At 40.5% G+C, this 26,308-nt stretch overlaps 1 protein-coding gene across 6 annotated transcripts in view; it reads left to right on the top strand.

The window, feature by feature from the left end:
• LOC137953487 (BEACH domain-containing protein B) overlaps positions 1-26,308 on the top strand; it is a 113,644-nt gene that overhangs the window by 85,818 nt on the left and 1,518 nt on the right. For 4 of the 6 annotated variants that reach the window (XR_011112385.1, XR_011112384.1, XR_011112382.1 and 1 more), the window contains exons 27-41: positions 7,525-7,701; positions 7,838-7,959; positions 8,082-8,543; positions 8,638-8,851; positions 8,986-9,207; positions 9,309-9,749; positions 9,832-10,164; positions 10,265-10,717; positions 10,807-10,853; positions 16,117-16,210; positions 16,402-16,608; positions 17,100-17,225; positions 17,328-17,699; positions 18,091-18,322; positions 20,392-21,160. Coding sequence is in view for 1 of the 6 variants with exons in the window: in XM_068800910.1 (XP_068657011.1) it covers positions 7,525-7,701; positions 7,838-7,959; positions 8,082-8,543; positions 8,638-8,851; positions 8,986-9,207; positions 9,309-9,749; positions 9,832-10,164; positions 10,265-10,717; positions 10,807-10,853; positions 16,117-16,210; positions 16,402-16,608; positions 17,100-17,225; positions 17,328-17,699; positions 18,091-18,322; positions 20,392-21,092 (4,203 nt within the window). In the remaining 5 variants the exon portion in view is untranslated. Of the gene's footprint in view, positions 1-7,524; positions 7,702-7,837; positions 7,960-8,081; positions 8,544-8,637; positions 8,852-8,985; positions 9,208-9,308; positions 9,750-9,831; positions 10,165-10,264; positions 10,718-10,806; positions 10,854-16,116; positions 16,211-16,401; positions 16,609-17,099; positions 17,226-17,327; positions 17,700-18,090; positions 18,323-20,391; positions 21,672-26,308 lie in introns of those variants that run through there. The other 2 variants (XR_011112386.1, XM_068800910.1) reach the window with 2 other exon arrangements.

Here is a 26,308-nt window from a genome sequence, read left to right as displayed (position 1 = left end):
TCATGGTCCTCGGAGCGTCGCTTTACTACCTCCTCTCAGAAATCCTCTCTCCAGTCTCAGATTGCTGCCCATGATATGTTTGAGGAGCAAAGATGTCTTACTCATCCTAAGTTTTCTAACCGCATCTCTCTTCAGTGCAGTTTTCAATCTATTCTACACTGTTAAAGGGTTCAGTGGAAGCAAAAGGCCCGTTTCAAGTGGTTGGCCGAGGGTGATGTAAGACAAAAGTTCTTCCATGCTATCGCCTCGGCCCGCAGAGGATTAACCGGGTCACCTCCTTGTCTATTGACAACAAGGTTACTTTGGGTAGGACCTCCATTACTGATGTTTTTCTCAGTTTCTTTGCAGATCTATACAGGGAGTATGACCACCAGCCCAGACTTTCCAGCCTTCGCTTCACCACCATTTCCCCCATATTGGCGAGTTTCATTGAGCTTCCTTTTTCTGAATAGGAGGTTGAGGATGTGGTCCTGGGACTCCCCCAAGATAGAGCCTGGGGCCTGACGAGTTCAACGGGGAATCTATAAGGCTTGCTGGCCCGTCTTGAAACCGGATATCGTTTTCATGATCCGAAGTTTCTATGATCGTGGAATCACTTTTAAGAGCGTGGGTGCTTCCCTTATTGCTCTGGTCCCCTAAAAAGCTAGTGTGGAACGCCCTTAGGATGATCGGTCGATCAGTCTTGTTTCAAGTCCTTAAAAGATCACCGCCCTTATCACCAGCCTTTATCCGATTCACCAGCCTTTATTTCATTAAGAGAACTCAAATATGAAATATGATTTGAAATCATTAATTATTTTGATTCTTTACCAGATATTTAAAATCTTCCAATTATTCGAATTGAGAAGTTGCATTTCCTCAAATAACCAAATTAAATTACTATTTTAATTTGACTATTAATGCTTAGTAATTAATAAGACCCTTGCAGAACTCCGAGTATGGCCATCTGGGATCCTCCTCCTTGCGACTGCATTAAGCTGAATTTTGATGGTAGTGCTATTGGATGTCCTGGGCCGGCTGGAGCAGGCGGTGTGTTCAGAGGTCACAATGGAGACCCTATTCTTTCTTATGTTGGTCCGATGGGCATTGCCGATTCTAATACTGCTGAAGTTAGTGCTCTATTGTTAGGCCTCCAAATCTTCAAGGGTGGTCTCCATGGCAAGTTAATCATTGAAGGTGACTTGAAGACTGTTATTAGTTGGTGTTCCAAAGACTGCTCCCCCCCTTGGTGCCACTGCCCCATCACTGATAGTATTGCTGACATTGTATCTTCTACTCATTGTAATTGGAATCTCATTCCTAGATCAGCCGACTCTTTGGCTGATAAATTGGCAAAAATCGGAACTTCCCAGCAATCTCTCATTGTTTGGGAAGGCTTCCCTCCTTTTTAAATTGCTCTTTTGAGCTTTTGTCTTAATAAAAATCAGCATCATTTAAGAAAAAAGGATGTACTTTGTGTTCCTTTCAGCAATCAGGAACTTCTTAATGACTCTAGACCAATTTTAAGTAACTAGATCTATTCAACTTAATAGACATAATCTAAATGTAGTCCTTGATCTCTCAGAGTCTGATGTTTTAGTTGGTGTACTAACTTCACTTATATTAGTCATAATTACACCCCCAAAAGCATAAAACAGTCCCTACAACAATCAACCAAAGAACTGCTCACAAAAAAAAGTTAACTAGTTTATAAAACACTTGTGGAACCGCAGATACACAGCCTGGATTTAGTGAGCACATAATTTGATTACTTCCAATAACCAGCAATCTGCGACTCCAGCACATAAATCTGTTTGTGGAGGCTTACCTGTGCATCAAGAAAGATGACACAGGCACAAGTCTCCTGTAAACCCTACTTCAACAGTTCATCCAACCCTAGAAGGGCCTTAGATATACGTTTTTTTTTTGAAAAATGTGTATATAGACTAAAAAAGGAGCAAATACAATCAAACCTAGGTCTGAGGGCCTTCATCTACAACAAAGTGTTGGAGTGAAATGCCCGCCTTAGCCTGGTTGTCTACCAAGTGATTGGCAGAGTGAGGAACGTGTTTCCAATTACAATTCAAATGGGAAATTAAATTACATATTTCCGAGTACGTATCCCAGTGACACCATGGAGGCCTTATGGATTTTGCACACCAGTTGATGACCACCTTTGAGTCGCCTTCTATGTAGAGTGGACTTGAAAAAATTTGAATTCCGTTTAGCAATCCTGAAAGTTATGTTGTAGTGGAATCAGAGTTTCCAAGAGGGCTTGCAAAAGAGAGAAGGAGATCGTCGTTTGGGTACCCCCTCGGATTAAAGAAGTAGAAGTGAGAATTTTATTTCTTCAGGCGGTCCAAATGAAATTTTTTGCACGTGGCGGGGCAAGGAAGTTCCAAGCAGAGGCCACTGGGTGATTTGAATGGGTTGTGGATGTGTTGCAGAGGAAGTTGTAGGTTGAGGCAGTGGAGAAGGACCCTTTTGAGCAAGGTGTCCAAATCAATGTATCATCTGTGTTATTCGGCTTCACTGCAAGAAGACATGATAGGAGATTGGAGGCCAGCATGGCTTTAGGATCAGAAAGAAGTCTTCTGAGATTTAAGTTCCAATCCCTGCTGTTTGACCACATTTCAGAGATGAAGGCATAAGAATTTCCGGAGAGGCTAGAGATTGATTCATGGCTGATTTGAGGCTGGATTGGCCAATCCACCAATCATCCCAGAATTTTGTTGAGGTACCATTTCTGATATAGCACTTTACTGCTTTCTTGAAATTTGGAAGAAGTAGGACGATTATTTTCCAGGCAGGGGAGAGAAAATAGAGCCATCCCCCCCTGTCCACCAGCCCAAATGCTTGTTAGCTTTTGCCGCTACTAGAGCTCTTCATATTGAGGCAGGGTAGAGATTGAATTTCCAAATCCATTTAAGGAGAAGAGCAAAATTTTAGTGGAAGTATTCTGAATACCCAGACCTCTGAGAGATTTTGGTTTACAAACCTCATCCCATTTTACAGGATGATATTTTTTCTCCCCATTTGGCCCTCCCCCCAAAAATCTTCTTTTGAGAAGCTCGATTCTGTTTCTGATAGAAACAGGGCATCGAAACATGGACAAATAGTAGCTGGGAATTCAATGTAAACAGGATTTAATCAGAACCACCTCTCCAGGAGGCCAAGCGCCCTTCCAATCGCTCAATGATAGGGTGCTAAGAAGCCTTGGAAGAGAGACAGTCAAGGGGAGACCGAGATATGTTCCAGTAGACATCTCAATTTTGCATCTAAGATAGCTTGCCATTGAGCTAAGCAATTTTTTTTCAATGTTAAAGCCAGTAATAGATATTTTGCCCAGCTGACTTTCTGGCCCGATGAGATCTCAAATAAGTTAAGCAGGGCTTTGATGTTGTGAATTTGGTTTAAAGAGCCTTCGCAGAAGAAGATTGTATCATCTGCATATTGAAGGAAGGCAATGTCTTGAGTAGGATCAGGGGAGGTACAGCTGAGCCATCCTACCCTTTTAGCCAGTCGGACCATGGCAGCCAAGTGCTCCCCAATGAGTGTGAAGATCAAAGGAGAGAGAGACTATCTCTCTGCCTGATACCCCTTGTGCCTATGAAGTACCCACATGGCTTACCATTGACTAGAACAGAGTATGAGGCATTGGAAATGCAACTTCTCATCCAGAATCTCTAGCGGGTGGTGAAGCCCATTTCACCGAACAGGTGGTCAATCAGCTTCTAGTTGACCCGGTCAAAGGCCTTCTCGAAATCTAATTTGATGACAACTCTCGGTTGGTTGGATTTTTTAAAGGAATGAAAAAGTTCATGGGCTGCCATAGTTGAGTCCAGGATGTTTGATAAAAGCACTTGGACATGGGCTAATAACACAGGGGAGAACAGCTTTTAGATGGTTGGAGAGAATCTAGGCTAAAATTTTGTATGAGCTTGTGGTCAAGCTGATAGGTTTGAAGTCTTGAGGGAGTGTTGAGTTGGTTTTTTTGGGGATAAGGGCGATGAAGGAGGCACCAATGGATTTGTGAGTGATTCCTACTTGATGGAAATTGTTTACAAAGGCATGTACATCACTTCTGATAACTTCCCAATATTTTTTGTAAAATTCACCGTTAAAGCCTTCTGGCCCCGGGGCTCGATCCTTCGGCAGACCAAGTGCAGTTGCATCAATTTCTTCTGGAGAGAAAGGCCTCTCCAGTAGAGCAGCATCAGACGCAGAAATACGATTGAACTCAATCTGATCGAGAGTAGGCCTGTTGAAGTATTCCTCAATGTAGAGATCTGTAAAACACTTCACAAGCACATTAGCAATGGAGATGCTATCCGTAATCTCCTCGTCTTCATGAAGAATGGAGGATATACGGTTAGTTCTTCGGCGAGCTGAGACAATGGCATGGCAAAACTTTGTAATGCCATCCCCATCGTTCAGCCAGCAAAATCTGGCTCGTTGCTTCCATTGAGTGGTTTCATTTTTTAGGAAATTTGAGAGATCAGAATTTAAGTGGTTTCTAAGAATGAGTTCACTGGGAGAGAGTGACCTTTGCTCTTCGAGGAGATCAATCTTAGATAGGCGTTGCCGGATGGAATTTTTCCCAGATGCAGCAACAGTAGTAGCAGTGAGGCTACGTGCCCAGGGCCTGATCATTTGCTTTAGAGCTTTGAGCTTCAAAGGAAACGACCAACCAGGGTTTGGGTGATGACTAAAATCTTCCCACCATGTTTTCAGTTGGGGGACAAAAGAATCATTGAGGAACCAGGAGTTTTCGAAGCTGAATGGAGAGTGTCCCCAAGTTGGGGGGTGAGTATTTATGAGGATTGGCCAATGGTCAGAGCCAATTTTATTGAGGACTTGGCCGGATGTATTGGGAAGGAGGTGTAGCCAATCATTGTTTGCCAAAAAATGATCTAATTTGGAAAGAATAGTGGGGGCTGTCCATTGGACCAAGTAAATTTTTCCCAGATAGTTGTATTTCCTGGAGTTCCATAGTGCAAATTAGATCTGAAAAAGTTCTCATAGTGGTGGAGATTTTTTTTTACAGACGGGATTTTTTTCGGAGCAACGGAGGGTGGCATTGAAATCCCTGACAAGAAGCCAAGGTAAGTCCCATTGTTGAGTTTGCATCAGTAGTTCATCCCAAAAAAAGGCTCAGGTTCCATGCCGAGATGGGCCATATATGCCCCCAAGGGCCCATTCAGTGCCCATAGCTTTGTCTCGGAATCGAATGCAAATGGAAAAAAGGCTAGGATTAGTGGAGACGGCCTCAACCGAGTTGTGGTTCCAAATGACGAGAATGCCACCAGAGTGGCCCACCGCATCAACCGTGGCCCATTCAGGGTCCGAATTATACTAGAGACTTCCGGCAACAGAGTTATCAAAACATTGCAGCTTAGTTTCGAAGAGGATTACAATATTTGGTTTACAATAAAAAATAGCTGCTTTGATGATGTGCGCTTGGAGGGCGAGTTGATTCCTCTGACGTTCCAAGAGAGTACTATCATGCCATCATGATGGTGAGAATATCCTTTTTTGAGTAGCAAAAGAGGCCTTAGATATACGTACTAACTGCTTTACGAAGCAGCACAAGTGATTGACCCTTAGATTATTACACAAATAAATGAAAAACACTAACCTTTTAGATCAATCAACAATGAAGATATGGGAGAATAACCTAGTGAAAGATCACAGCATTGAGAGCGAACAATAACCTGAAACCCCTCTTCTATCTATTGATAATCTTTGATGTCATGTCAAAAAATAAATTTGAGAGAAGAAAGAAGAAACAGAAGAGAGAGAGAGAGAGAGGGCTCCATGAGGCAGCACCTTCGTTAGGGGAAATCAATCTTGTACTCTCTTCCATTAAAACTTGAGTCATTGCAAAAAGACACATATACCCTCCATGACTTATCTACAACAACAACAAAAATTGCATCTTTGTCCTTTGTAACTATTTTTTATAACAAGACAACATTGAATAATTCTAATGATTTAACTACTCACTTGTAGAATGATAAAAATACCCTTGGACTCTGACAGTAAACATCTCAGCTTCATTAAGAGAGGACAGTGATTCTCAGCAATTATTTCATGTGATCAATTCAATAAATAGGTTCGGCAGTTGGCAACAAACATCATCTGCTTCCTCTACTTCTGCTTTGGCTTGGAATTGAAGCACTTTTTTGTTTTTGAAAGATGAGAAGATTTTTTAAAAAAGGTGCAAAGAGCCCAAAAACAACAACAAGAGAAAACATGTGAAAAATACAGAGAGGACAAATTGGGTTTTTTTTTTTTTGAAGAAAAAAGTGGATTTAATTATTGAAGTCAAGCTAAGAAGAAAACAAAAGCAAGCAGGAAATTTTCCCCTCAAATAAGCGATTGGAGAAGGGCTCCTTGCTTAGCAAGGAAATCAGCTAAAGAATTAGAGGCCCTAGGAACGTGGATCCAGACATAGTCAAAAGAAGAGAAAATGTCTACAATTCCATGAAAGGTTTTCCAATGCTGCCAAGGAGTAGTCAATGTGAACCACCAGTCAGTTACAGTTTTAGAGTCACCCTCAATCAAGAGCTGGCCACTAAAATGGCTATAGAAGATGACAAGCCCATGGAACAATGCTTAAAGCTCAGCTGATGTAGAGTCTATTGTGCCCAAGGGACCAGAATAAGAAGCTAGGATAGTTTCTTCATTATCTCCGATCGCTCCCCCAAAACCTGCTTTGCCTGAGCTACCGAGAGCATTGTCATCGAATCTTCAAATTGTGTATGTTAGCAATGTAGAGACGCAAGCTGAAGCTTACATGAATACATTTGATACATCCAAGCCCATTAAGACAAAGAAATGAAGCTCAAGCCCATATTGTTTAGGACATTCTTCAACTTAAGATTGCTTTTGGTAATGGCTTAGTTCTAGTGTCATGGTCGTCTAGAAGTTGAAAGATATTTTATGGGGTTCTCTCTAGGTCTCAAGTGGATTAATGGTGTACATCAGGGTTTTATACAGTTGTTGGAAGAAAAGTTGTTACATTGAAAAACAAAAAGAAAATAAAGTAGTTTGCTAAGTGTGGTCGCTAATACAGTTAATGAAGAAAAAAGAGAGGATGCTTGATTTTTGGTCTCTGCCATATTCTTCTTCTCGTTATAAATTATTTTTCTGTCCACTTCTCTATAAATTGTTGTTTTAGCAAAATGGGTAGCTAATGCTTTCGCCAGCTGAATTGACAAGTTCTTTCTCTGCTTAGCGATTTTGTATTCTAGTTTTTTGTACACCTTAAGTTGTTTACTTATCTCTTATCCTTTCAGCTCTTACCAGCTGTCACATGTAGACATCTATCAAAATCAATGGATTAGTTTTGGTAATATCTTAGAGAAAATAAACTTTAGGACTCTGTACCACTAAACAGTTCATTATGTCCAGCTATTAGAATGCCAGCCAAGGTTTTTCCTCCTCTTCACATACCTATTTTACTATTGAAAGAGCTTCAAAGTTGTCTTACGTATAATATGATCAGATCAGTAGCTCAAATTCTTTGCTTACTATATGCAGGGCAATCATTCATGTCAATACTTGATTCGGGTTATCTTTGAAGATATAATTGACAGGCTAGTGGAAATTTCATCTGAAGAGAGCATATTCATCTCACAACCATGTCGTGACAACACGTTGTTTCTTCTGAGGCTAATTGACGAGATGCTTATCAGTGAAAGAGGTTACAAACTTCCGGTATTTGACTTGATCTTGATTTTTTACTTTTAATCTTTATCATAGATTGGCCTTTCATTCTACCCGGCCTTCAAAGACATGATAGCCTATCTTGATGTCACTCATATCTGATCTTTCTGGGTTAAATTTTATGTAGTTTCCTGGGAATAATTTTCCTACTGATGTTTCTCCTGATCTTCTGGAGTTGGAGGGTCGCAAAGACTTTGATTCCTCTGTGCTCGAAGTTTTGCAAGGAGAATTGGAGAACCAACTTCCTAGGTACTGCTTTTGGTTACCCTTTGATGTTTGCCGGTTGTGCATGATTTTATGCTGCCCTGAAATTTTTTGTTGAAGTGCTTACTGTTGTGCACTTAAGTGATTTCTTGCCATGTTACTACCAGATATTCACAGGGTCAGAGGCTACCTAAATCAAATGCAAATGAAGCAGAGTATGGGTGGTGGAATTTGTACGACAAGGTCTGGGTGCTGATTGGTGAGATGAATGAGAAAGGATCTGGAAAGTTAGTCTCCAGATCTTCAGTGCCTGGGGGACCTTCATTTGGGCAAAGAGCTCGAGGTTTAGTAGAATCCTTGAACATTCCAGCTGCTGAAATGGCAGCTGTAGTTGTATCTGGAGGAATTAGCACTGCATTGAGTGGAAAGACAAACAAATATGTGGATAAGGCTATGCTCTTACGAGGAGAAAAATGCCCAAGAATTATTTTCCGGCTTGTAGTCTTATACATCTGTGAAGCTGATCTTGAAAGAGCATCAAGATGTATTCAGCAGTTCATTTTACTTCTTCCTTGTCTTCTTACTGCAGATGATGAGCAAAGCAAGAGCAGATTGCAGCTTTTCATTTGGTACCTGTGCCCTGAGTCTGGTTTGATTCACATATTTAGTTTCTCTTTAATAGCAACAAGCAGTTAATGACTTTAATATGCAACTTGCACTCAGGTCTATACTTACTTTGAGATCACAATATGGAACACTGGATGATGGAGCACGGTTTCATGTTATATCACAGTTGATCCGAGAAACTGTAAATTGTGGGAAGTCCATGCTTGCCACCATTATTTTGGGGAAAGATGACTCTGCAAATTCTGCCGGCAACTTGCAGGAGGCTGGTACCATCCACAGTTTGATTCAAAAGGATCGTCTTCTTTCTGCGGTCAGCAACAAATTTGTCCTTCTATCAAATTAACTAAATTCTTGTCGATATCATTTTTATTTATCTGCAAACTAGTCTTCCAGTTTCTTTTATAATTTGTACCAAGTGTATTAACTCATAGGTTTTGTTCTCAGGTTGTTGAAGAGACAACATACATGAAAATTTCCAAATCTGATCGGTTAAAGCAGTTGCAGGAGCTTCTTGTCAAGATGGAAGAGAATACATCTGCAGAGTTAAACCAGAAGAAAGCCTTTGAAGATGAGATCCAAGCAAACCTGACTATGATTCTTTCTTCTGATGAAAAGAGGAGATCTGCCGTGCAGCTTGGATTTGATGAGTACCAGCAAGTTGTTGCCGTAAGATTCAAGACTTTCTACTCAGGAGCACTGTTACTTATTTATGAAGAAGGAATATTTAAAGGACTATTACTTATTTTCTTTGAATTCTTCTTCAACAGGAAAAATGGGTCCACATGTTCCGTGCACTAATTGATGAGAGGGGCCCATGGTCTGCAGATTCATTTCCCAACTGTACTGTGAAACACTGGAAACTTGACAAGACAGAAGACTTTTGGCGACGGAGACCAAAGTTGAAAAGGAATTACCATTTTAATGAAAAATTATGTCGTCCTACTACAGCCTCTGTGAGTGACAACAGTCATTTTGTCAATGAGGTTTCAAACAATGCTGGGACTTATGTTCCTGAGAAAATGAAGCAAATTCTTTTAAAAGGGATACGTGGTATTACTGAGGAGCGAAACTTGGAAACCTTTGAAATGGACTCTGAGATCAGGGGCTCAAAGGCGTCTAATGAGGGTTTAGAGAACCAGTTATTGGAGCCTGTGAAAGATAACCCAGGACAGGAGGCTTCTGTCACTTCAGTGACAGAGATGACTGATGTAAGCCCTGAATCTGTGCTTATTTTTTGTCTCGAAACGCATGAAGTAAAAGACTTTCAATAACTAGGATTTTTTTTGTCAGGTCCTACTGTCTGTTCCATGTGTACTTGTAACACCTAAGAGGAAGATAGCGGGTAATTTAGCAATCATGCACAATGTTCTGCATTTTTTTGGAGAATTTTTGGTAGAAGGGACAGGAGGATCTTCAGTATTTAAAAGCTTTAGTAGCTCTGATTCGACAAAATGTGATCAGTTGAGTGGAACTCTTAAAAGCAAGTTAAACAAAGGAGCGTTGTATCCTATTGGAGATGATGCCAAAGAAAATGCTGCCACTATCTCAGATATTGATTCTGAAGTTTCACTTCATGGAGAACCCACAAAAGTTAAACGCTATCGAAGATGGAACATCTGCAAGGTACCTTAATACTATTTAACTCCAAAAATTTTATCTTTTGTTTTATCGGATTTTTCACTAATTTAGCCTTACCTTTTTTTAATTGAATTTGCTTTGGCAGATAAGAGCTGTACATTGGACTCGGTATTTGCTTCGCTATACTGCAATAGAAATATTCTTCAATGATTCTGTGGCTCCTGTATTTTTTAATTTTGCATACCCAAAGCAAGCCAAAGATGTTGGAACATTAATAGTTTCGTCAAGAAATGATGCATTATTTCCAAAAGGAAGTGTAAGGGATCGGAGTGGAATGATTTCCTTTGTAGATAGGCATGTGGCTCTGGAGATGGCAGAGACTGCAAGAGAGAGTTGGCGTAGAAGGGACATTAGTAATTTTGAATATCTAATGATATTAAATACCCTAGGAGGAAGGTCCTATAATGACTTGACTCAGTATCCAGTCTTTCCTTGGGTATTGGCAGATTATTCATCAGAGAAGCTTGACTTTAACAAGTCATCGACCTTTCGTGACCTTTCAAAACCAGTTGGAGCTTTGGATTCAAAGCGTTTTGAGGTATATCTTGTTTCTTTCTTTTGTTAGGACAGTTCTATTTCCTCCCATTAAATGATTATGCTGATAAGTCTATACATTCTGAAATACAGGTCTTTGAAGATAGATACCGTAACTTTTGTGATCCAGACATTCCAAGGTAGTAGTCAATCTATGATACCTCCTAATTTTATTGGAAAGAAGTAGACAGAAGAACAGTGTGGGGATGTTAGGCTCTCATTAGTAGATTACTTGTATAAAAGAAATCACATGGAGGAAAGAAAACAAACCAGAATACCCTATCTTGAGAGAAGACAGTGTGAGAAATGAGGGAAGAGAGGATATGGGAGAAGGTAATAGAATGAGAAGGCTATCGTGACTTTCATTTTCTGTACTTGACCCATCTCTAGGTTTCATTAATGAAGTTTTAATATTTTAAAGTACAAAAATACCCCTTCTTAATAACTTAAAGTGCATACCAATATAATTGTGTAACATGGAACAATATAGTGCCATTGATTGGTGACTGTGCTCCGTCGACTACAAAAACAAATTTATCTGGCTGAAATTATCTAAATTGTGAGTATTTCTTGTTGCCCACTCATATGCTGAGAAGCTCCTGAGTCAATGGTTGTAGAATGTGATGAGGAGTAGGAAAGAAAGTTCATAGCTGCAAAAACTAAGGTAACACTTGGGGAGACAATATTCTTGATTTTCTACGATTACTCAATAGTTATCATCTGCCACAACATGCTTGCGGTGAAAGTGGCTTTTCCAGTTCTGTATCTTGTTAATTCTTCCACTTAATATAATCTTCACCATTCAAAAAAAAAAAAAAAAAAGCTTATCAACTGTGATGATTATTTCCTGTGCAATGTGTATAACATCTTCCTTACCCATCACATCGTCCTTGACCACCATGAGAGGAACCGTTTCTTCCTCTTGTATTAGTTTCACTACCAACACCTGAACTTGCATACAATGCAGAATTATCTGATGGCATTGGATTGAAATTTTACACAATTATACACAAGATTGTAGCGAATACATCTACAAGTCTAGGAAGTAGTTGATCCCTTTGCATAGTAAGCTTTTTTCCTTTTCTTTTCTTTAAAAAGTGAGGTTTTTTTCTTCGTCCACCATTTTTTGGGTGTTGTATAACATTCTTGCAGGGTATTGACCTATTTTCCCTTTTTTTTCTTATTTCTTTTCTTGTGTTCCAATTTGACTCTTTCCTAATTTTGCCCGTAGTTGGGTTTTTTTGTTAATTCAGTCATTTTTTTCATCAAATTGGGTGTTTATCCAATTAAGGGAGTTTATTTGTTGTTCTGATCCTCCTTTTATTCTGCATAATTAAGGAGATTTTTTGTCGTTTTGGTTGAAGTTGCTGTCTTTGACAATTTATTTTCTTTAAAATGGAATTTACTACAACCTGTCCCCCATGTTGTTTTTCTGTAAGATAGACCATGAGAGGAGTGAAGAGGAGTGAAGCGTTGGAGCCTCCTTCATAGCTCTAATCCCCAAGAAACAATCGTCTGAACATATGAGAGATTATCAGTCTATCAGCCTATCAGCCTTATATTCAGCCCTTACAAAATCATTGCGTGGATTCTTGCCAACCGGCTCAAAGTGGCTATGCCGATCTTGATCTGCTTTCATTCGGGGCAGAAACATATTTGACTCTACCATGGCCTCTCATGAGTTGATGGAACATCTCAAACGATTGGGAAGACCCTACTTTGCTCTAAAACTAGATTTGGAAAAGGCCTTCAATAGAGTCTATTGGTCACATATTGGGGATATTTTACACAAAATGGGATTCGGGCCTAAATGGCAATACTGGATTCACAACTGCATCTCATTTGTTAGCTATGTGAAGTTGGGTCCAAGGCCCATCCCAAAATGACTAGCCAACTTAGGAAGCCTCTTTCCCAACTAATAAACTCAAGATCTTTATACTCATTAATCCATGTAAGACTATTCTTTAACACTCCCCCTCACATTCAGGCCATCTTTTGTTGCTCTACAAGTGGATAATTTAGGTGTAGAGTAGATAATTTAGGTGTAGGCCCACATATGAGTACCCACTCTGATACCATGTGAAGTTGGGTCCAAGGCCCGTCCCAAAATGACTAGCCAACTTAGGAAGCCTCTTTCCCAACTAATAAACTCAAGATTTTTGTACTCATTAATCCATTTGGGACTATTCCTTAACAAGTTACTCAATACTACTTCTCGGATATTTCAAGGGGTCTAGAGGCATTCTATAAGGGGACTTGCTTTCTCCCTTACTCTTCAACTTAGTGGTGGAGTATCTCTCTAGATTAGTCCATGCCGCTAAAACGGCTGGATGGCTCCAACCATCTTCCTCCCAGGCTGACCTTGACATCCCCCTGCTACAATTTGTGGATGACACCATCTTATTCGGAATTGCCACTGTTGAAGAGACACAGCATATTAAATCGCTTCACAAACTCTTTGAGCTGACATCGGGTCAGAAAATCAGTTGGAGTAAAACATCATTATTCGGCTTCAATATTCATGGGAGCTCCATAGTATGGTCGAGCATCTCAGATGTCAGATTGGGACTCTTCCCACCTCGCACTTGGGACTTCCCCTCTTCATTGGAAGACTGATCAAGCAGCTCTGGAATACAGTCATAAAAAAAACTAGAACAATGGCTCACTACATGGCGAGGCAACTTTCTTTCTTCTGCTGGGAGGCTCACCCTCCACCGGGCTGCTATTGATGGAATCCTATTTTCTTCCTCTTTTTTTTCTGCTGTCAGGTGGAAATATGCTACTGTATTGATCGAATCCGTAGGAGGTTCCTTTGGCATGGTGCCAATGATGTCTTCAAGTACCACCTAGTCAATTGAGCAGATGTCTGTCAACCCAAAGCTTTGGGCAGGCCTGGTCTGCGTCTAACAAGAGACATGAATTTGGCTTGCCTTCTGAAATGGTTTTGCCGTTTCAATCTCTATCCAAATGCAATTTGGAGACCTCTGGTGGCTATGAATCTTCTCATAGATGGAAGATGGTGGATCATTGGTGGCGACCAATGTTGTCTCTCACCTCTATCCCCTACTCAGTTCCTTTCGAGCCGGGATCAACTTCTATGTTGGCAATGGTGAAACAATTCGTTTCTGGTTAGGTCGTTGCTGCAATGGTATGGATCTGGGCAGATCTTTTGCCCCTCTGCTCCCCATTTTCTCCTCTCAGAATGCCATGGTTGCTGATTTATGGGCCTCCCCTGGATGCTGGAATTTCCATTTTCAGCGTGGACTCACTGCATTGGAGGCTATATTAGCCTCACGGCTATCTGACCTACAAGGTGTAGACATTCAGCCCACCACCTTGGACAAACTCATCTCCCCAATGGAATTTTTTCGGTCTCCTCTGCTTATCTTCTCATCACCGGCAGACTTGAACCCCAACCTCCTCACATCAGCTCTACCGCCTAGAAGATATTGGCTCCTCGGTGCGCTCTCCATGGCCGGATTCTCATGGCAGATAATCTTAGAAGAAGAGGAAATGCCACTCCTTGCAGACTTTGTCCCCGATGCTCCCAAGAAGATGAAACTATTCAGCACCTGCTGTTCCATTGCCATTTCTCTTGGAGAGTCTGGTCCCAGATTTTACAGCGCATTGGCATTACTTTTTGTATGCCTCAGCACTTAACTGATGTTTGTCAATTCCTCCAGCACATCCCCCTACCCAAGCTGGGTTGTATGATGGCCTCTGCCTGCCTCGGGTACATTTCTTGACTGATATGGCAGGAGAGAAACATCAGACGGTTTAATTCAAAATCCCTCTCAACCAAGGCAATCACTGATTTGATTGTGGGACACATCTCTCTGTGGCTTCACACTAAGGATGCCTTCAGTGCTTTTAGTGGCTCCTCTCTGAGAACTAATTGGCGGTGTATCGCACAAATGGCTGGAAGCTGGCGCCCTCCAGCTTCTATACCCTGGTCCCCCCCCTCCCGAAGGAGTTTATTAACTAAATTTTGATGGTAGTGCTCAGGGAAACCAAGGCCCAACTGGGTTTTGGTGGGGTTATCAGGGATGCCTCTGGTAATGTTCTATTCTTCTATGCTGGCCTGATGGGAGATTCGGATTCTACTGCTGCTAAGCTCTTGGCCTTATACCATGGGCTAGCCACCTTCAGCGAACATCTTCGTAGCCCCCTCATTGCTGAAGGGGATTCCAGCGTGATCATCCACTGGTGCTTTTCTGTTGCTATTCCTCCTTGGAGACACTGACATATTTATCGTCGTGTTTCAGACCTTGCTGCCAACCTTACTTGTACATGATCACATGTTCCCTGTTCTGCCAATTCTTTGACTGATGGCTTGCTAAACATGGGACCTCCCTCCCTGCTCTGGTTGTAACGGGAGGCCCTCTTATTTTTTAATCTTTCTTTTGGTTAATATATTATCACTTTTATAAAAAAAAATGTTGTCTTTCTGTTTTTTTGTCTCTCTGGTCTCTCCTTTACCTTTCCACGGCTAGCGATTTTTTTTTGAAATGCTGAAAATTATAAGTATACCCCTTTAAGGTGTATCATATTACTTTGCATGGTTGCAGTTAGTTAAAAGGTATTTTTAATACATTGGATTTATATGAACTTCTTACTAATTCTCCTCCTACAGAAGATACCAAGGATGCTAAATTTAAAAAATGACTTCGATACTGTATTAAAGCTAGGTTCATCCATTCCAAAATGACTAGCCGATGTCAACTCTCCTCCCGACTTAGGTACGATCTTTTCAAACCCAAATTACTGTGGGACTATTCTCCCATACAACAACTCTCACTCTTTGACTGCTATCCTAAGACGTGGAGCACATGTAGTACTATAGATTGGTAAACATATTTTTCCTCCAACACTCTCCCTCACGTCCAGGTGTAAACAGACTACTGACTAAAGACATGGAAAACATGCACATATGGACCATATAGAACAAACACAGGCTACAAAGAATAAAAACCAGGAGTTGGGTTGGCTCTGATATCACTTTGGAATGTTAGGTTCTCATATTGAGGATTCTATTTACTAGAGTGAGGACATGGAGAAGGAAAACAAACCAGAATATGCTGCGTTTAAAGATGGAGAAGGGGAGGGGGGATATGGGAGAGAATGAAAAGGCTGTTGAGATTTTTCAGTTGCTGTACTAGACCATTCATAGGTTTTATTAATGATGCCTTAACATGCAAAAGTACAAAAATAACTTACGTCATACAAATCCAGAAGTACCCAAAAAAAACTAGTAGAGAGAGACTTTCAAGTGGCAAACTTGAAAGAAAATTAACCACTAAAAAAAATCTTGTTTGCTGCTTACTACTTTACTTTGATCAAAGATTTATATTTTTTACTTTGTTTTAATTGTGTTTCTTCAACATTCCTGTGTGCCTTCTGCAGCTTCTACTTTGGTTCACATTACTCAAGTATGGGGATTGTCCTCTATTATTTGCTGAGGTTGGAGCCTTGTACAGCTCTTCATCGAAGCTTACAGGTAGTTTTGTTGGTGACCTAGTACTTAATCCTCGAATTTGATCCTTTTTCTTTTAGTATACCTGCTTCATAGTTTTTCCTCAGGTTAATCACAAAATTTCAAATACATGTTCATTTTTTTCTTCATGTCAATTCCAATTGTCTCTATTCTATTCTATTTATCTCTTTTCATTTCATTGACTTATTGAACAGGGTGGTAAATTTGACCATGCTGATCGTCTTTTTCAAAGTATTGAAGGCACATATAGGAATTGTCTATCTAACACCAGTGATGTCAAGGAACTGATACCTGAGTTTTTTTACATGCCTGAGTTTCTTGTAAATTCCAATTCTTATCACCTGGGTGTGAAGCAGGATGGTGATCCTTTAGGAGATGTTACCCTTCCACCCTGGGCCAAGGTAGCAGATTCTTTGTGTCATTGAATTTCTGTTAAATTTATTCTTTCCTTTGTGGTGGACTATTGTGCCCTTATCATCCTCTCCAAAGAGACTGACACCATGTATTGCTGAAAACATTCTAGCTATATCAAGGAAAAAAATTGATTTTATTTCTCTTTTTTTTGTGGGGGGGGAAGGAGGAGTTGGTGGTTCTTGGATTCAACTAAAGAAAAAAAGAGTATATTCTTCTTTGTTTAAACTATTAGCTTGTGTATATTTTCCACTCAATACATTGGAATAAATTCTGAGCAGATTAAGCCAGATCTGTGCTGCTGCTGGGTCATCATTCATCTGACTAGATAAATTCTGATTTTTTTTCTCGAGATAAGGAATTTAGGATATTTATTTCAAATAGGCTGTGAGCTTATCTAAATTAAGAATATGTGGTAGGGTGTTATTTACTTTTCTTATGATCTCTGAAATTTTACTCAAGTTTATCTCAAATGCTTCAGGGTTCCCCTGAGGAATTCATACATAAAAACCGGGAAGCCCTTGAAAGTGAATTTGTGAGCTCCAATCTTCATCACTGGATTGATTTGGTCTTTGGTTATAAACAGCGAGGCAAACCTGCTGTTGAGGTATGTTATGAAAATTCAAATGACACTAAATGGATTAATCCATATGTGAGATAAATTTATTGATAAGATCCTAACTGCTTTTTAATTTATATTCTGTATCAGGCAGCAAATGTATTTTATTATTTGACATATGAGGGTGCTGTTGATCTGGATACCATGGAAGATGACTTGCAGCGGGCTGCCATTGAAGATCAAATTGCTAATTTTGGCCAAACACCTATCCAGATCTTTCGAAAGAAGCATCCAAGAAGAGGACCACCAATTCCTATAGCCCATCCATTATATTTTGCTCCCGCATCAATCACTTTGACGTCCACTATTTCAAATATGGTTCAAACACCGTCAGCTATACTGTTTATAAGCCTATTGGACTCAAATATAGTGCTTGTGAACCAGGGACTCAGCATGTCAGTTAAGATGTGGGTGACCACCCAGTTGCAATCTGGTGGAAACTTTACCTTTTCAGGTTCTCAGGTATGTCTTCTCAGGGAAAGCTCTTTTTGTTTTTTTCATTGAATGAAAAGTTGTTGGGAGGAAACCTAGAAGAAAGAAAGTGATCAGTTGGAACTAAATGTATTAACAGATGCACTGCAGCACTGACAAAGGGAAGGAATTGAATATGTTTCCTACTTAGTATCGAGTGCTCAAATGTACCAATGCATAGGTCACTTTTTTTTCTAAATAGTAGGTCAACCTTTTTATCTCCATTCATAAACCAATTCCTCGTATCCTGATCTAAAGCATTCCTTGAAATCATCAGCTAGATAATTTCATCACCACATTGGATGAGTGATATCATGTAATTACAATTTGTCATGTTCTCAAAGTATTTGTTTCTAACTTTCTTTTTCCTTTCTTTATCTAGGATCCCTTTTTTGGAGTTGGACCTGATGTCCTTTCACCTCGGAAAATTGGTATTCCCTTGACTGAGAACGCTGAACTTGGAATGCAATGCTTGGCTACAATGCAGACACCATCTGAAAACTTCCTGCTCTCATGTGGAAACTGGGAAAATAGCTTCCAGATCATATCCTTAAATGATGGAAAGATGGTTCAGAGCATTCGACAGCACAAGGATGTTGTCAGCTGCATTGCAGGTACTGCATGGCTAGTGAATTTGTTATGTATTATTTAAAAAAAAATTATGGCTTTTGAAAAATATGAATATGACGAGAGAGTGACTTTCAGCTAAATAGGGAAAAAGCTCCTGCTTACAAGGGGAGGTCTTTTTATTTGTAATGTTGATAATTTTATTTCAAAGAAAGAGAAGATACATCAAGGGAGACCTCCCCTAACAACAAGAGATTCAAAGGGGGGAGGGGCGCTCATTTAGCACACAAATCAGCAGCCGAATTGGTTGATCTATGTACATGAGACCAAGTACAAGAAATGGTGGATACATTGTCCAAAATATGAAGAAAAATCTTTCAGTGACGCCATGGGGGGAAGGATGAGGTGGAGCACCATCTGATGACGACCTTGGAGTCTCCCTCCATGATAAAGGAACCACTGAAGCGGTCCTAAAAAATATGCAAACTGTGAAGGAGACCAGAGAGCTCAATAGTGGTCGAGTCAGCAATTCTGAGAGGGCCAAAGTAAGAGAGTAAGTGTCTCCCGGATCAAAAATCACCCCACCAAAACCAGCGAAACCCGGATTACGAGGGGAGGTCTTGACACACCTTTTCAGCTAATACATCAAACATATTTTTTGAAAAATGGTGATTTCATTAATCGAGGAGAAGAATATAAAGACTAGGGGAGAGGATAGCCCTCATACCCCAATGGAGAGAGAGTCTTCAACTGGTAAACAGGTTCTTGCTACAACCGACTTTGCTAATACATCAGCAGCAGAATTGTTAAATGTAATATATGATGCCTTGAAACATGAAGAGCATCATACAAGTATTATCTCGTCATAATAAGTGTGAAGCTGCCACACCAAGACAGAAGCACCAGTACCAAGAAATTACTTTGGAAGGTCCACTCTCTATCATTATAGGCCTCGAAAACTGCTGAGCATAGAGGCTTAACCCTTGAAGCAAGGCTTCTGTTTCCACTTTCATTGCATCACACATACCAATTGGCCCTGAAAAAGTAAATAGAATGACCCCAAACATATTATTGGCAGCCCTCAAGGGATGCTACCAAAAGACTTCTACAGAGATTTAAACATGTTTGATTTCCTTGAATAAGTATCTAAAATTCCATGGTGGATATCTTCCCCTCATCTAACTAATAACTATAGTTTAGACACCTTCAATAGCTAGAGGGGCTGAGAGTTTCTGCACATATAATTTTAAGCCTTGACTTAAAGCCTGCTATCTTGGCTTCAGCTGAGTCCATGCAGCCAATGCGCGCTGAAAATGCTAAGAGAACAGAGCCTCCATGATCCCTTACCACTCCCCTGATGTCTGTAGGCCCCAGATTACCAAGAGAACTGCGATCAAAATTCATTTCTAATCTGGGCAGTGGCTGATTTCTGGAATTTGCTACAACAAGCAGGCCTATTAAACCATGGAACTGCAGCAATAGTGGCTCTCCAAATAGTTTGAACAGTGTGTAGCTGATTCTGATTAAGATTCTGAGCCCTAAAATCAGGCAAGATAGATGGAGAGCAGCTCTAATACTGACTTTTTAGAAGCAGCACACCAAATGAAGAAACTGAATGGACAATGTGGTTTCTTCCTCACCATTGCAAGTTTTGCAATGAATTAAAAATTGGGCAACCTTGCCTTCGCAGCTCCTCTTATGTGAGGATTCTTTGGTGGGCAGTTACCACTTTGTCTTCATTTCTAGTATAAGCAACATAGAATCTTAGACTTCTTTCGGAGTTGTCTTCTTATACTTAGCTAGAAATTTGGCTTGCATGGTTAAAATGTGCATGGAAATCTGGCTTTCGTGGTTAAAATGTGGACTTATATTGCATGAAACTTGTAGAAACAGCTTTTCTAGTGTTTTTTTTTTAACAAATTTCTAGGAACAATTTTGTGGTGATCTACCTCTAATATTTATTTTATACTACCGAGAGGCAACATTATTCAGTTTATATATGTTTTTTTTAAATGACAGTTTATATATGTAATGCTTTGTTCTTTAAGATTTGAATTTCAGTTCAGAAAGTAATTTTCAACTTCTGTTAGCTAACAGAGTCCCATTTCTGCTGCAGTGTCTTCCGATGGAAGTGTCCTGGCTACTGGAAGTCATGATACAACAGTCATGGTATGGCAAGTTTCTCGTCTGAGAGCTACAGAAAAAAGGGTCCGAAACATGCAAGGAGAGAATCCGAGAAAAGACTCTGTCATTATTGAAAATCCCTTCCATATCCTATGTGGCCATGATGATATCATCACTTGTTTATTTGTCAGTGTGGAACTGGATATAGTTATTAGTGGCTCAAAAGATGGAACTTGTATTTTCCATACCCTTCGAGAAGGTAGATATGTCAGATCCGTTGAGATCCCATCCGGTAGTCCCTTATCAAAACTAGCTGCATCCCGGCATGGAAAAATTGTTTGTTATTCTGATAACGACCTCACGCTCCATTTATATTCAATTAATGGCAAGCACATTGCCACCTCAGAGTCTAATGGCCATCTAAACTGTGTTGAACTAAGCAGCTGTGGGGAATTTCTAGTTTGTGCTGGGGATCAGGGGCAGATAGTTGTGAGGTCTATGCACTCACTTGAGGTTGTGAGAAGGTATGATGGGATTGGGAAAATGATTACAGCTTTAACTGTCACACCAGAGGAATGTTTTCTGGCTGGAACAAAGGATGGGAGCATCCTTGTGTATTCCATAGATAATCCTCAGCTTAGAAGGAGCAATGTTCCTCGAGGTACAAAAATGAAAGCTTCTGCAGTAGGATAGCCATGGAATTTGAGAACAGGGAATTGACACATTGCTCTGTTGGATTTTCCCATGATGATGGTCCAGAGGTACTATTCTCATTGACTTCTGCTTTAACAGTTTCTAATGCATACTCTAGGGGTTTCTTGTGTATAATTTCATCAAAATGTAGCCATGATGCCACCATTGCCTTTGTCTTTCCACTTTTTTGTGTGTGGTGCTTATCCATGAATATTTTCTTTTGTTCCCTGAGTCTCACGTTAAGTGTTGAACCTACAATAAAGGTGATAAAAGGAGAGCAGAGAGAGTTTGAGGTTAGGAAGAGTTAGTGACAAAGAAGATCAAAAGGATGAAAGAAAAAGTCTGAAATAAAGCGAACAACAAGGCAAGTTAATCATTGAAGGCGACTCGAAGACGGTTATTAGTTGGTGTTCTAAAGACAGCTTCCCCCTTGGCGCCACTGGCCCATCACTGATAGTATTGCTGACATTGTATCTTCTACTCATTGTAATTGGAATCTCATTCCTAGATCAGCCAACTCTTTGGCTGATAAATTGGCAAAATTCAGAACTTCCCAGCAATCTCTCATTGTTTGGGAAGGTTTCCCTCCTTTGTAAATTGCTCTTTTGAGCTTTTATCTTAATAAAAATCAGTATCATTTCAAAAAAAAAAAGAAAAAAAAAAGTGAACAACAAGAGCAAATGATGAAAAAAGGAGTTAAGAGATAAAGAGATTGATAATTGAACAGTACAAAAGCACCTCTCACTTAAATGAGGATGACTGAAATACAGCAACTTAAATAAGAAACAGAAATGAGACTTATTCATATCTCTAACGCTTTCAGTTTCTTTCTTTTTTGCAAGAGTAGCACGAAGTCCTCTTAATTATTCCTGCATAAACTGGGAAAGTATCTATGTCTAAAAAATTACTGTATCTAGGGTCAGAATGAGAGATGTCAAGGTGATAGGCTTGACCCGCCTGCTCTCTTTCACTTGCAATCATGCACTTTGATTTCCAAATTGAACATGGTATTAGAGTATTAGTCCAGAGATGGAGAAAGAAACAATGAAAAAGGAGGAGAAGAAGACAAAGGGGAAGAACAAGAGAAAGAGGGAGAAGAATGCTCTGTTTTTTGTTCTTTCCATGTCACTATTTGACATTTCATACTTTTCTTTTTTTTTGGAAAAAGTGATCACTTTAATAAGCAGTTTGACATTTCATACTTGGCATTTCAATCTCCAGTGGAAAGCAACAATGGGCTCTCTCATCATCCGTTTAGTGGGGAAAAAAACTTCACGGGCTCATCAATGGTGAATCGGAGAACATCAAGCTATCTATTTCAGTTCCCTTTCAGACAATTCATTCTATCTCGTTTTTTCTCTGCAAAATCGCCTTTTGTTGTCTTCTCTTACCTGTCTAATTATTTGTTCTTAGAAGGAAACTATTCCTCTTAGATTCCTGATATGTTACCTGAAAAACTTTGATCTCTCCATCTTTATTGTCCCCTAGATAGACATCTCTTCATTCAAACCATGGTAGAAGAATGTGACTTTTTTTTTCTTTTAATAAATTTTCATGGACAAGGGATTTTGTAGAAATTTTGTGGATCAAAGCACTATTTTTAATTCAAAAAGTGAAGAGAAAATTCATTTACTTTTTTGTTTTAAACGGTGATGATTTTATTACGAAGAAAAGCAAAAGAATACATTAAGGGAGGTCTCCCCTAACAACAAGAGATTACAGGGAGGGATCCAATTTAGCACACAAATCAGCAGCCGAATTGGCTGATCTAAGAACATGGGACCAAGTACAAGACGTAGTGGAAACAATGTCCATAATATCAAGAAAAAACTGTCAGTGATGCCACGGGAGGAAGGACGCGATGGAGCACCAGCCAATGACGACTTTGGAGTCACCCTCCACGATAAGTGGACCTCTGAAGCGATCCTGGTAGATGTGAAGACCGTGGAAGAGGCCAGATAGCTCAGCAGTGATCGAGTCCGCAACGCTGAGAGGACCAAAGTATGACATAATAGTTGTTCCTCCAGGATTAGAAATCAACCAACCCCCCCTTCCCCGTTGTACCCGTCAAGCCTCGGGGCCTTATCTCGAGGAAGACCTAAGACCACATCTTCCATCTCCAAGTCCGAGAAAGGAAGCTCAATGAAAGCCACCAAGGTGGGAGAAATCGAAGAGAAATGGAGCATAGTCAGGCGAGGGCGATGGTGGTTCTTCTCTCTGTAAAGATCTGGAAAAAAACTGAGAAGACGTCAATAATAGAGGTCTTATCCGAGGTTACTTCATTGTCGATAGACAAGGAAGTAACTCAGTTAGCCCTGCGACTGGCCGAGGCAATTGCATGAAAGAACTGTGTTGGCGCCACCCTTAGCCAACCACTTGAATCGGGCCTTTTGCTTCCATTGAATTTGTTCAATGTGAAGAAGACTCTAGAAATTGCATTGCAGGGAGATGCGGCTAGAGAATTCCAAATAAGTAAGCCCCTTGCTCCTCAATCGCATCAAGGGCAGCAATCTAAGACTGGAGAGAGGACTTTTGAGAGGTGGCATTGAGGTGACGCTTGAAGGACCAAGACTTGAGTTTTTCTTTGAGGTGCTTCAGCTTGCGCGGGAGGGACCAGCCGTCATAGTTAGAGTCTCCAAGGCTCCCCACCAGGATGTAACGCTATCGGCAAAGAGCTTGGCTGCCATCCAAGAGTTATCAAACCTGAACGGGGCAGAGCCCCATTCGCCAAGTTTGGTGTCGATCTGAATGGGTCAATGGTCAGAGCCAGCGCGGTCCAAAACCGAACCACATGTGTTCCCGTAGAGTTGGAGCCGATCACTGGTGGCAAGGAAGTGATCAATCTTGGAAAGAATGGGAAGCCTCTGGCCATTTTACCACGTGAACGTCTTGCCAGAAAGGTTAATCTATTCCAACTCGAAGCTACCAATAAATTCTGCGAACTACCTCATGGTGGTGGAAATTTTAGAAGTAGGGGGAGACTTCTCATTGTAGAAACAAATGGCATTGAAATATTCGATAAGAAGCCATGGAATGGGCCAATGGCTCAGAAGATTGGTAAGCTCTTCCTAGAATGAGTGACGCTCCTAGTATCGGGTGGGACCATAAATGCCAGCCAATCCCCAAGAGAAACCAGTGCATCTGTCATGGAGCTTGATTCCTATAGAGTAGGAACCAATCAAATGATCTAATACCTCAACCACAGACAAGTTCCAAAGCAGGAGAAGACCTCCAGAGGATCCGTTTGTATTAATAGCAAGTCATTCCAAGTTATTACAGCCCCAAAGATCATGAACAAAAGCATTAGAAGGATTCCGACATTTAGATTCTTGGAGGATCACAATAGAAGGATGACTCCTCAATAGGAGACTCCAAACAGTGGCTCGCATTCGGGAGAAACCAATTCCTCTTCCATTCCAAGAGATTACAATCATTTATTCCCTTTTTTGCTTACTCCTGAGCGATCTTGCCTCCCGAGGGGTTATCACTGTAAGTCACGCCCAATCTTCTAGCCAGTTCGGAGATACGACTCCAAGTTTTTTCATCGAACTGATCTCACTCAGTCCAAGTAAAATTTTTGGTTTCCATCTATCGACGGAGGGAAGCAAAAATCTCTAAGGACCATATCCCCCGACTAATGGGGAGGGCAGCTGGATTCCCCGGGAAGGGGAGAGTGGGCACGGGCAGTAGGGCGGCATTGGCTCTAATAGGTGGCCATCGGAGGTGGAGAACCAGTAGCAGGGGGAGGGGGCATCTGAGCCGACTGGTCACAGAAGAGGAGGACTCGCTGTGGGACAAGGGAGGGGAAGTGGGTCTAGGAGGGGTGGGGCTCGGAGAAGGGGGATCCATCCAAGCAATGGGTAGGGCAATAACAAATTCATTTACTTTAGGCAGAGTGATTAAAACGGAATAGTGCATTGAGAAAGTTGGGGCGGAAAGTACATTACCTTTAGAATGTACTTTACCCTGTTATGTATACTAACCAATTGAATGTGGAATATTCACCAAAGAATTTCAAATCTCTCGAGTTTCCATGCACGACCATGACTTGATTGACCAAGTCAGCTCAGCCAATTCATTAGTTGAACCAACAAGCTCAGCTTGGTCATCTCAATTTCGACCCATTTTTGGGTCTTGCAGTTTTCTAACCTAGTGGAAGCACCAGGTCTGATTGTACTCAATTCAATTGACCAAGTCAATTAGGTCTGATGAAACTGCTTCACACACATCTTAGATGGAGTTAAAAATTGAGTCTCCAGGTCTGATGAAACTGCTTCACACACATCTTAGATGGAGTTAAAAATTGAGTCTCCTTAAAATTGCATTTGTTGAGATAAAGACTACATGAGATGAAAAATCCGAAAGGCTTTCATTGTTGTTAAGGATCTTCTCATTTTTAACATGCATCAATTTATTTTATTTTTTTGAAAATATGCTGATTTTTATTAAGAGAAGCTCAAATGAGCAGATTACAATGGGGGAAGCCTTCCCAAACAATGAGAGATTGCTGAGAGGTTCCAAATTTTGCCAATTTATCAGCCAAAGAATTGGCTGATTGGGGAACGAGGTTCCAATTACAATGAATAGATGAAATAATGTCAACAATACAATCAGTGATAGGCTAGTGTCATCAATTTATTTTTTAGAAACACTATTACTGAAATGGCTCTTTCTACAAGACAAGAATCTACGTAGTTGGTATTGTCCAATTAAAAAAATTTAGTTTCAAATTATATCGATTACAAACTATAGTATAAACAGATTTTTAAATGGAAAATAACTCAGAACTACCTTAATTACCCTCACTCTTCTGAAAAATATAAAAATTACTCTCACTCCCTGATAACTTGTTCTCATCCCCCTAGATAATTCATTACTCTCACCCTCTTTAGACAGAATTTAGAGTAAAGTTGATACTTATACCATTAGTCTTTTTTTATGCCAATTTTTAAATGTGTAAACATGATTTACTTTAACAAAAGAAAGAGGGATATGCCCACATCCTCTCCTCTCTCCCTTCCAATATTGGGAGTGAAGACCCTCCCCTGCTCCTGCAGCTGGCAGAAGGAGAGGGTTCTGCCCACGCCAGACTGAGCGTGGGGCTTTCCCTCTTCCTCCCCCTATGCAGGTGGCAGCGATACCTACCTAAGCACCATGGGCATGTGAATGATGGGGGGAGTCACTGGCCTCCCCTCCATTTGCAACCAGTGCTACCT

This window comes from Aristolochia californica, unplaced genomic scaffold (assembly GCF_029961685.1).
Source record: "Aristolochia californica isolate CCGP_79_NKW_82.1479 unplaced genomic scaffold, dmAriCali1.0.hap1 SCAF_16, whole genome shotgun sequence".
Lineage (NCBI taxonomy): Eukaryota > Viridiplantae > Streptophyta > Magnoliopsida > Piperales > Aristolochiaceae > Aristolochia > Aristolochia californica.
Note: the sequence above shows the minus strand (reverse complement) of the source record. Positions and strands in the feature narration are given on the sequence as shown.